Below are 12,932 nucleotides of genomic sequence, written 5' to 3'. Positions count from 1 at the left end.
TCCTGCACATTCCTTGGTATATAGTATATGTTCAATACATGTTTATTTTTTCCCTATAGTCTTCCTCCAGCTAAACGGTACTGATATGAGAGCATGACTGAATAATTCCTTGTTAAAATGTAGTTAATTTTGTTTACTTGGATTTTAATTTTTGTGATGTAACAGATATATTGAAAAAGCTTCAACAAATGAAAGAATTAAGTGCAAATTAGAAGTAACTATGATTCAATATCTTATAGTAACTTTGCAGATGCTATACAAGCTAAAAACTTCAAAAGTATTTGAAAAACAGAAGGTAGGAGAAGGAAAACAAACATGTGAGATTGTCGAGGAAGACCCATATGCCATTCAGATGATCTACTGGTGTCCAGAGAGCAGAATATTCTGTGTATCAGGAGTCTCTGCATATGTCATAATTTATAAATTCAGCAGACATGAAATTACAACAGAAATAGTGGTAAGTCATTTAAAAATTAACTTTTACACTTCAAGTTATTAAAAGGAAACAATTATCATAGATTTTGACTAGTGCTTGGTTTTAAGCCATCAAGAGTACAGTACATAGTTATCCAATTCATAGAATTTTTAATTGTTTTTGTTACTATATTAAAAAATAATTTGGTTTAAAATGACAAAATCAGCTATCAAAATTTAGTATTATTAAATAGGATAGACTATGCCTATAGGTTTTATATACACAGTCATTGATTTATTTTATGTATAAATGTCAAATTAATGCAAGCTTTGTTCTATATCTTTATTAAATTTTTTAGGTTGTCCCTTTTGTCAGTTAACTGCCATAAATGACTATCAACTGCAGTAAGATTACTTTGAATGATCTTTTAAATAGCAACATTTTTTTATAGGGTGGAAATAATTATGGGGCTGCTTTACCTAATATTAAGTTTTAATCATAATGAAATAGTTTAATTATTCAAAATAATGATGCTCTTAAAGGATAAGTTAAGTCTAAATAAAGGCACCTGTGTACAATGGGTCTTCTCTACCCACTCCATTTTATCAGAAAATAAAGATTTTCTATTAAAGGCCTAAATATAACTGCTTTTACCTTAGTGAATAAAATTACACATTGCTCTTGGAGTATAGTAGTAGTTAAATCCCAGGCATTGAAGTCAGATAACCCTAGCTTTACCAGTGAATACCTGTGTGACTAAACAAGTCACAAGACCCCATTAGTCAGTAGTATAGTCCAGCTTCATCACTTATATAATTTCCTGTGTAAATAAAATAGAAAAATAGAAAGTAATGATAAACTATAAATTGTAATGCCATTTTCATAGGGTTTTGTGATATTATGTAAAGTCATTAGCAGAGTATCTAAGTGTAGTAAGCACTTGATAATTGTTAATGCCACCAGAGGATTTAAGTGTTAAGATAATTATGAAAATAATTTGGATAATATTGCTGTATTCACTACTCCATAATTTCATTTTTGGTAAGCAATTGTTTTCAATGTCAAAAATGCTTATTTTTACAATGAAAGACAATGTTTGTGTTATAAAATTGATTTTTTGAAGCATTGAATGTAGTCATAAGGTAATTTTTAAATATTCTTAGCTTGAAAGGGTTTTGGATCACCTTTTTTTCCAATTTAAATTATCATGTTTTTTTCATTAAGCAATTCTGACCAAGCTAATGAAATTATATAAGAGCTAAACTAATAAACAAAATATGGAATTTATTTTGGAAAATTATACTGAATTAATTCAAAGTCAAGATTGAATGAATTTTTTTAAAGCTAAAAAGTTTTGTACAAATAACAATTTGTGTGTTGTGTGTATGTAAATACACATACACATCCAATTTAGTTTATTTCATTGGACTAACCAGACCAATTTCTCCTTTTATTTTATCATATGTGGAATTGTAATTTATACTTTATCTTAAGGAATATTTATTATATAGAAAATTTATCTCCACTGGTAGGTATTTTTCTAATAATTCTAAAGAATTAAAAACATTTTACATTTTTTGTGAATGCGATTGAATATTTTATGTAATTTACTATTTAATTCAGTTTAGGGTATCTTTACTATGAATTGAAATTGAACTAGTTAATCTGAACAAATAATAATTACCAAAAAATGCCAGATATTTTAATATTATCATTATTATTATCGTGACAACCTAGATTAAATCAAAACTTGATTTTTCTTTTTTTAAGTCATTAGAGGTACGACTGCAGTATGATATTGAAGATATTATTACCCCAGAACCAGAAACAAGTCCTCCATTTCCAGATCTTTCATCCCAGCTTCCTTCAAGGAGTCTTTCTGGAAGCACTAACACTGTGGCTAGTGAAGGAGTAACAAAGGACAGTATCCCATGCCTCAAGTAAGAGTTGCTGCCAAGTTTTAAAACAACTTTACATGTTAATTGTGTGATTCTTTGAAACTTGCCAAATGAAATTATCCTCTTTTATTAAGTTGTTGTCAAGTGGTCTACATTCCCCCAAGAGGTACCTTGGTCTTTTTGGGGACTATCTATGAAAAGAGCCCAGTATTTTTATTCTTCATTACTAATTAATACATTTCTTTCCCTGAAGAACCCTAAAGAAAATATAGCTTTGATAGAGAAGGCTGCAGGTGAGGTGGAGCAAATTTAGAGAGCAAGAATAGGAATTCAGGTTTTGATATGTTGAACACAAGTTGGGTTGTAGATTAATGGTCATAGTTCTTATTGGCATGTATTATAACTTACCCATATGTAACAAATATTGTGTAAGAAAAATAATTAAATAATAAAAATAATTTAAAATACTACTATCAAAAGAGAAAAAAGAACTCATGAAGTCCAGTGAAGTTCTATATCTTGACTGACTGAAAAGCTACTTCAAGGAAAGGTTAAGACATGACAAGTGGCTTGGTGTATTTTGAGAAAGCTAGAAGATACTGTTTACTTGCATAATGTCCTTAGTGCCTGGTATTGTATATTTCTGTAGGAATATTAATGTTATGAATTCTGAAGATCAGCATGAGCATATGTATTTGAACTGTATATGATACAATTATTTTTTCTGTTTTTCTAGTGTTAAGACACGACCAGTGCGGATGCCTCCAGGATATCAAGCAGAACTTGTTATTCAGTTGGTGTGGGTGGATGGTGAACCTCCACAACAGATCACTAGCCTTGCTGTGAGCTCAGCGTATGGAATGTAAGTAGTTAAACATTCTTTCTAATTTGTATAATTTATCTAATATGTTTGATACGTTGAATGTTTCTTTTAAAATACTTAAGTCCTAAAAGTGGAAAGAAACCCTTGCCTGGATTTTTATTAGGTTGGAAATTGTATAAGAAAATAGTAATTTAAACATAAATTGTGGTTAAATGTTCTTTCTCGATGTCAAACTTGTAATAATATCTCTCTCCACTTTTAGTGTTGGGAGGCTATTAAGATATTATCACACTCATACATTTTTATTTGTTTTGTGTTTTTTATCCTTTCACTCTTTGTGTTTCATTTTGGATACTTTCTTCTGACTTATCTTTAAAAGTTCACCAGTTCTTCAGTGGTATCTAATCTAATGGTAGATTCACCCATGGAGTTAAATTTCAGTTCTGTCTTAGCTCTAGACCTTCCACTTGGTTCTTTTTAAAGTTTTCTGTTATCTTCCTAAATTATCACTCTTCTATTTCCTTGAACATGTTGAATATAGTTACTTTAAATATGTGTTTGACAGGGAGCTCAACCTGGTGCTCTGTAGTAATATAGAGGGGCAGGATGGGGTTAGAGACATATGTATACTTATGGCTGATTCAGGTTGCTGTATGGCAGAAACCAACACTACATTGTGAAGCAATTATCCTCCAATTTTTAAAAAATGTGTTTGATAACTAGCTTATTATTTGTCTTGGGTTTGGGTCACATATTGTCATCATATCTTAGGTTTGCCTTTTGGTTTTGTTTTATTCGAACATTATATACTACTATATATTTGTGTGTATCTCTATTATAGAGATAATTTGAGGTTCTAAATGATGTTTTCATCCTCCAGAAAGTATTATTTTTCTGACTAACTAAGCTAATAGGCAGTATAGAAAGCTCAGACAGGATAATTCAATCAGACATGCTATCTTTGAAAGTTGGATTGTATTCCCTTTAAGCACTAATTTAGTTCTAATTAATTCTTATTCCTAGTTTGTACCCTGCATAGACATTGTATCAAATTCCGCTCCCTTCAGCAGTGTTTGAGGATACCTGATTCCTTACAACCTTTCTAACAGCAGTGTATAACCAAACATCATTTTGTTAAGTAAAAGGAAGTTTTTTATTATAATATTAGCACTTTCCTTGTATCTTAAATGAAACCAAACATCTATTTTTCTCTAGTGACATTTCTGTGTATATTCTTTGTCTGTTTTTTTTTTGCAGAGTTATCATTTTTTTGTACATTTGTGAAAAATTTTTATGTAGTAAGGAAGTTAGCTTTCTCTGTGATGAAACCTACAGATATTTTTCTTGGTTTTGTTTATGACTTTGATTAGGATTTTTATTTCAAGCAAAAATTTTTAAAATATTTAAATAATTCTGTTTTTTTCTTTTCTGGCTCTGGGTTTTGTGTCATTCTTAGAAAGCCTTTCTCACTTCAAGATCATGAAGAATACTGTCTTATATATTTATTCCTTTAATATATTTAGGCCTTTATCCAGAATTTATTTTGGTGTGAGACATGAAATAGGAGTTATTTTATTTCTTACCTGATGACTAAGAGTTATGCCAATACCACTTGCTGAATATTTCATCTTTCCCTTCTAAATTTGGAATCATCTTTTATCAAATTAATACATTTATATACATATATACACACATGCATTGGGCTTCCCAAGTGGTGCTACTGGTAAAGAACCCTCTTGACAATGCAGAAGACAAAGACACAGGTTCAAACTCTGGGTTGGGAAGATCCCCTGGAGAAGGGCATGGCAACCCACTCCAGTATTCTTGCCTGAAGAATCCCATGGACAGAGGAGCCTGACAGGCTACAGTCCATAGGTTTGCAAAGAGTCAGACATAATTGAAACAACTTAGTACACATGCATATATATAGCTCTGTTTCTATATATCCAGTCTGCCCCTAAGCTAAGTCTCATGAGCTCCAAGAGAACTTGAAGCCAGATGAAGGAGTAATGACCTGAAAACAATCTTGTGTTCTTAGAGGTTTCGGGGTGTGTGTAAAAGACATATGTGAATATAGATACTGGAAGTTTGCTCTTGACTGAAAAATCCTTTGATAGGAAAGCTGGCAGGAACAGCTCAGGGATGAGGGGTGAAAGGAAGGTAGTGTGGGACAGCTATAATGCTATTTGTTTGATATGGCCAGGATATATGCTTATTCTCTAACCCACATGGTTACTATGGAAGATGGCTGAGCTCAAACCATTTTCAGGGTTCCCTATTTGAGAGATTGACCTGCAAAAGCAAGGGGATGCCAAAATTAAGAGCTATGAAGGTATATTGCTAGTTCAGGCAAATTGCTGAAAGCTGTTAGAATAAATAAGTCAGAGAACATGTTTCCCTTGTTTAGTAACTGGGGGTGGAGGTGACAGTCACTACAAAGCCTCTAAAGAGCCTATACTTGTATCAGAAAGCTTGGACACCTACTTCATAAACACTCTCAACTGCCAAAAACTTCAGACATCCATGTATTCTACCAAAGTTTTAAGATATAAGTAACAACAGTATTTATTTTCTTTTTGAGAACTTGTGAAAGAAAAAGTGACATACATCTCATGTTATGCGGCCAACATAATGATGTCAAAACTTGAAAAGGAATTGGATCAAGATGGCAGAGTAGAAGGGTTAGAGCTCACCTCTCCCCCACAACAACTCAAAAATTTACCTACATGTGGAACAAGTCTCATGGAACTGGAAACTGACCAAAGTAGTCCTATACAACAAAGGTGCGAGAAAGATTTCCATGTAACTAGGTAGGATAGAAAAAAGTCAAAGGGTTGGGACTTCCACCTTGGGATCTGAAATGATGAAAAGGTCTGCATGCATGGACACATCCCTTGGGGAGTAAGCAGGTCAAGCCACAGATTGGAAATCCCAGTCTTGGAGCCCTACATAAAGGAAACAAGCCCTCTTGGCTGCAAGGAGACTGGCTGCCAAAACTAAATCAAGAAGATACATAATTTGAACAGATTGATCACCAGAAGTGAAGTAAAATCTGTAGTAATAATAATAAAACAACTCCCTGCAGAAGAAGTCCAGGACTGGATGGCTTTAATAGGGAATTCTAGCAAAATTACAAAGAAGAACTTGTTCCTGTCCTTCTCAAACTGTTCTAAAAAATTGAAGAGGAGGGGATGCTCCCAAACTCATTCTATGAAGCCACCATCACCCCAATACCAAAACCAGCCAAAAACACTATGAAACTATAAAATCATAGGCCAACCTCTTTGATGAATATAGGTGCAAAAATCATCAACAAATTGTTAGCATACCTAACCCAACAATACATAAAAAGGATCAAGCACCATGATCAAGTTGAATTCATTCCAGAGTCATAGGATGGTTCAATATATACAACTCAATCTGTACAATACACCACATTCACAAAAGGAAAGACAAAACCCACATGATCTTCTCTATACAGAAAAAGCATTTGACAAAATTCAATATTCATCTATGATAAAAACTCTCAAAGTGGGTATAGAGGGAATATATGTCAATGACATAAAGCCCATTTATGACAAACCCATAGCCAGCATAATACTTAATGGTGAAAAGCTAAAAGCCTTCCCGTTAAATTCAGGAAGAAGACAAGGTTACCCACTCTCATCACTTCTGTTCAACATAGTATTGGAAGTCCTAGCCACGGCAATCAGATGAGAAATAAAAGGTATCCAGATTGAAAGGGGAGAGTTAAAACTGTCACTATTTGCACCTGATATGATACTCTCTATAAAGTATACACCCCAAAACTATTAGAACAAATGTATTCAGCTGGGTCATAGGATACAAGATTAATATACAGAAATTGGTTGCATTTGTATACACTAATAATGAAATATCAGAGAAAGTTAAAAAAAATCCCATTTAAAATTGCATCAAAAAATAAAATACCTAAGGACTAAACATAACCAAAGAGGTAAAATACCTAGATGCTGAAAGTATAAAACATTGAGAGAGAAAATTGAAGATGATTCAGAGAAACAGAAAGATATTCTATGCTCTTGGATTGGAAGAATAATTATATTTTAAATGATCATACTGCCCAGAACAGTCTACAGATTTAATGCAATCCCTATCAAAATATCTATGATATTCTTCAAAGAACTAAGATAAATAATCCTAAGATTTATATGGAACCAGAAGAGACCCATAATTGCGAAAGCAATTCTGAGGGGAGGAAAAAAAACAAAGCAAAATGCTTCTGGTTTCTATACTATACTACAAAGCTACTGTGATCAACACAGTGTGGTATTAACTCAAAAAGAGACATATAGAACAATGGAACACAATAGAGAGCCCAGAAATAAACCCATGCACTTGTGGGTTTATCTGTGGGTTAATCTGTGACAAAGGAGGCAAGAATATACAAGAGAAAAAAGTTTCTTCAACAAGTGGTGTTGGGAAAGCTGAACAGCTGCATGTAAAACAATGAAATAGAACATTCGTTCACACCACATACAAAAATAAAGTTAACAAGTTTAAAATACCTAAATGTTAGTTTATGACACCATTAAATTCCTAGAAGTGAACATAGGCAAAACTTTCTTTGACATAAATTGTAGCAATGTTTTCTTTGTTTAGTTTCCCAAGGCAAAAGCAATAAAAGCAAATGTAAAAGCTTTTGCATAGCAAAGAGAACCAATGAAAGACAGCCTATGGAATGGGAGAAAATATTTGCATACTATGCCTCTGACAGAGGGTTAATATCCAAAATATACAAACAGCTCATAAACTCAAAAAAAAAAAAAAAAGAATCCAATTTATAAAAATGGGAAGAAAATCTAAAAAGACATTTTTCCAAAGAAGACATACAGATAGCTAACAGGCATATGAAAAAATGCTCAACACCGTTGATCATTAGAGAAATGCAAATCAAAACCACAATGAGGTAGCACCTCATTCTAGTCAGAATGCCTTTCATCAAAAAATCCACAAACTGATGTTGGAGGGGATATGGAGAAAAGAGAATTCTTTTACACTACTGGTGAGAATGTAAATTGGTGCAGTTGCTATTGAGAGTTGTATGGAGGTTTCTTAGAAAACTAAAAGTAGAACTACCATATGATCCAGCAACTCCACTTCTGGGGATGTATGCAGAAACAGTGAAAACTCTACTTTGTAAAGATACTTGCACACCAATGTTGATAGCAGCACTGTTTACAATAGCCAAGACATGGAAGCAACTCAAATGCCTGTCAGTAGATGACTGACTTGAGAAGATGTGATACATATATACCATGGGATATTACTCAGCCATAAAAAAGAATGAAATATTGCCATTTGTAGCTATATGGATGGGCCTAGAGAATATTATGTTTAGTGAAATAAGTTAGAGAAAGACAAGTATATGATACCCCTAATGTTCTGGAATCTAAAAAAACAAATACAAATGAATCTATATACAAAAAAGACTCACATACATAGAAAGCAAATATATGGTTGCCAAAGGGTAGCAGGAAGAGGGAGGATCAAATATGGAGAATGGGATTAACAAACCCAACTACTATACATAAAATAGATAAGCATCAAGGTTCTTGCTGTATACCACTTGGAATTATATACAGTATCTTATAATAATCCATAATGGAATATAATCTACAAAAACCCAAATCACCATGCTGAAACAAATACAATATTGAAAAGTGACTATTCTTGAACCTAAAAGTGTTAAAACTTACAAAATAAAAACTTAAAAAGGGCATTAAGTGAAAATTATAAGTCCATATCATGCATGATATGGCATGGCATCCAGTGTCATCACTTCATGGCAAATAGATGAGGAAAAAGTGGAAGTGGTGACAGATTTTATTTTCATGGGCTCCAAAATCACTGCGGATGGTGACTGCAGCCATGAAATTAAAAGAGGTCTGCTCCATGAAAGGAAAGCTATGACAGATCTAGACAGTATATTAAAAGCAGAGAGATTCCTTTGCCTACAAAGGTCCGTATAGTCAAAGCTGTGGTTTTTCTAGTAGTCACGTATGGATGCAAGAGTTGGACCATAAAGAAGGCTGAGCATGGAAGAATTTATGCTTTTGAATTGTGGTGCTGGAGAAGACTCTTGAGAGTCCCTTGGACAGCAAGGAGATCAAACCAGTCCAACCCTAAAGGAAATCAAGTCTGAATACTCATTGGAATGACTGATGGTGAAGCCCCAGTACTTTGGCCACCTGATGCAAAGAGCTGACTCATTGGAAAAGACCCTGATGCTGGGAAAGATTGAGGGCAAAAGGAAAAGAGGGCAGCAGAGGGTGGTATGGTTAGATAGTGTCACGGACTCAATGGACATGAGTTTGCAAAAACTCCAAGAGACAGTGAAGGACAGGGAAGCCTGACATGCTGCAGTCATGGGGTCATGGGGTCACAAAGAGTCAGGGTAGACTTAGCAAATGAATAACATCATCGTACGTGAACATAGATACAAAAATCCCATTCAAACTGTAAATAAAAATAGCAATAAAAATAACATGTTGTAATCAAGTTTGGTTTATACCAGGATTGTAAGGTTTGTCCAGCATTTGAAATGAATCAGTATAAATCATCACATTAATTAGATAATATAGAAACTATAATGAAGCCATAATATGGAAAAACAAAAACATTTTCTAAAATTCAACATCTATTTATGATTTAAAAAGAAACAACTAACTAAAACAAGAAGGAAATTTCTTTAATGTGATATATGGCAATAAATATTAATCATACATTAAAATATTAAAAGCTTTACCTCTGGAGTAAAAACAATACAAAGATGACTGCTGTGACCATTTCTATTTTCATTGTATTGAGAAAGGAAAATAAATCAATCATATGAATTAGAAACAAAGGAAATAGAAAAAATCATTTAGCAGATAAATTGTTAGAATTAGTAGTTGAGTTTAACAAGATTACTGAATATAAAGTCCAAGTAAAAGTAAATTATATGTCAATATTTTTTCTATAAAATAGAAACAAATTATATAAAGATTTCATCTACAATAAAATAAAAATAATAAAATATCTAAGAGTAAATATAATAAAAGTTGTTTAAGACTTTTACACAGAAAACTATAAAACAAGATAAATAAAGAACCTAAATCATGAAATGAAAAATTCAATAATGGTGTAAAGATGACAGGTTTTCATCTATTGAGTCATGGATTTACCAGTATAGCAATATAAATTTCAGCTGATTTTTTTCACTTCTAAAATGTATAGAGAAGTGCAATGGGGCACAACTAGCTAAGACAGCATTAAAGAAAAACAGAATTAGAAGACTGCTGTACTTGAAAATAAGGCTTATTAAATAAAACTGTATTAGTCATGACAGTGTTTTTATTGGTACAGGATAGACAAATAGACCAATGAATGGAATAAGAGTTCAGAAATAGATCCAAGCATGTAGCCAAATTGGGTCAGCAGAGCAATGGAGGAAATGAGAGGTTACCCCTCCCAATAAGGAGCACAAAATCAATTGAATAATTATATAGAACAATGAAACTTGACTCTTCTCTTACACTATACACAAAGATTCTGGAAAGTGTAATAGGAGTCTATCTTCATAATGCTCAAGGAAATATTTCTTCAGTAGTACTCATAAAGGTATTAACCATAAAGGAAAACATTAAGAATTTACTGGAAAAAATTGGCACAATTAAGAAAGTGAAATGGCAGAGCAGTAAAAAGATCTTTGAATTAATTTTATCTGACAGTGGACTCCTATCTGAGTGTTAAAAGAGTCATCAAATAGAAAAAGATAGCTCAATAGAAAAAAAAAATGAAGAACTTTAAACAAACATGTCATAAAAGAGGGTATCTAAATAACAAAAAATACATTCATAGTTCTATGTAAAGGTCCACCATTACCATTAGTAATGTTGGTAGTGTTTGCAAAGATATCAGGTATCAAGAACTGTCAAACATTGTGGCTAAGAGGGTAGATTGGTGAATCTACTTTATAAAATTGCTAGCATTATTTACCTTATTTTAGCATACCTATGTATGCATTCCCTACAACCTAAAAGTTTCATTTCTAGATATATTCCTAATGAAGTGCAAGCACAGATGCATCAAAAGACAGTAGCATTCTTCAATACACACAATATGATATACCATATTAACAAATTGAAAGATAAAAGCCATATGATAGTCTCAGTAGATGGAGAAAAAACTTTTGACAAAATTCAATACCCACTTATGATAGAAACTCTTCCAAAAATGGGCATAGAAGGAACCTACCTCAATATAATAAAGGCCATATATGATAAACCCACAGCAAACATTATTCTCAATAGTGAAAAACCTGAAAGCATTCCCTCTAAGGAACAAAGACAAGATCAGGAACAAAACCCACTGTCACCACCATTATTCAACATAGTTTTGGAAGTGCTAGCTATGGCAATCAGAAGAAAAAGAAATAAAAGGAATCCAGATTGGAAAAGAAGTAAAACTCTCACTGTTTGCAGATGACGTGATACTATACATAGAACACCCTAAAGATACCATCAGAAAATTACTAGGGCTAATCAGTAAATTTAGCAAAGTGGCAGGATACAACATCAATACACAGAAATCACTTGCATTGCTATCCACTAACAATGAAATATCAGAATGAGAAATTAAGGAATCAATTCCATTTACCATTGCACCAAAAAGAATAAAATATCTAAAAATAAACCTACCTAAGGAGACAAAAGAACTGTATACAGAAAACCATAAGACACTGATGAAAGAAATCAAAGATAGCATAAACAACTGGAGAGATATTCCATGTTTTGGGGTTGGAAGAATCAATATTGTGAAAATGACTATACTACCAAATGTAATCTACAAATTCAGTGCAATCCCTATCAAATTACCAATGGTATTTTTCACAGAACTAGAACAAAAAATATCTCACAATTTATATAGAAACACAAAAGATCTCGAATAGCCAAAGCAGTCTTAAGAATGGAGCTGGAGGAATCAACCTTCCTGACTTCAGACTATACTACAGAGCTATAGTCATCAAGACAGTATGGGACTGGCACAAAAACAGAAATATAGACCAATGAAACAAGATAGAAAGCCCAGAGATAAACCCACACACCTATGGACCTTATTTTTACAATGGAGGCAAGACTATACAATGGGGCAAAGATAGTCTCTTCAATAAGTGGTGCTGGGAAAACTGGCCAGCTACATGTAAAGAATGAAATTAGAACACTTCCTAACACCATACACAAAGATAAACTCAAAATGGATTAAAGACCTAAACCTAAGACCAGAAACTATAAAACTCTTCGACAGAACATAGGCAGAACACTCTATGACATAAATCACAGCAAGATCCTCTATGACCCACCTCCTAGAGAAATGGAAATAAAAACAAACAAGTCGGACGTATTAAACTTAAAAGCTTTTGCACAGCAAAGGAAACTATAGACAAGGTGAAAAGATAACCATCAAATTGGGAAAAATAATCACAAATGAAACAACTGACAAAGGATTAATTTTAAAAACATGCAAGCAGCTCATACAAGTCAATACCAGAAAAACAACCAACCAATCAAAAAATGGGAAGAGACCTAAACAGACGTTTCTCCAAAGAAGACATACAGATGGCTAACAAACACATGGAAAAGATGCTCAACATCGCTCATTATTAGAGAAATGCAAGTCAAAAATACAATGAGGTATCACCTCACACTGGTCAGAATGGCAAAAATCTACAAACAATGAATGCTGGAGAGGATGTGGAGAAAAGGGAACCCTCTTG

At 33.0% G+C, this 12,932-nt stretch overlaps 1 protein-coding gene across 1 annotated transcript in view; it reads left to right on the top strand.

Moving 5' to 3' along the window:
* The window catches only part of STXBP5L (syntaxin binding protein 5L), a 355,378-nt gene that overhangs the window by 225,164 nt on the left and 117,282 nt on the right, over window positions 1–12,932 (top strand). Inside the window, exons 16-18 of the mRNA XM_061167943.1 lie at window positions 240–457; window positions 2,186–2,355; window positions 3,050–3,175. Coding sequence (XP_061023926.1) covers window positions 240–457; window positions 2,186–2,355; window positions 3,050–3,175 — 514 coding nt within the window. The remainder of the gene's footprint in view (window positions 1–239; window positions 458–2,185; window positions 2,356–3,049; window positions 3,176–12,932) is intronic.

This window comes from Dama dama, chromosome 19 (assembly GCF_033118175.1).
Source record: "Dama dama isolate Ldn47 chromosome 19, ASM3311817v1, whole genome shotgun sequence".
In the NCBI taxonomy this organism is placed as follows: domain Eukaryota; kingdom Metazoa; phylum Chordata; class Mammalia; order Artiodactyla; family Cervidae; genus Dama; species Dama dama.
The sequence above is the reverse complement of the archived record's forward strand: the minus strand, read 5'-3'. Positions and strand labels throughout refer to the sequence as shown.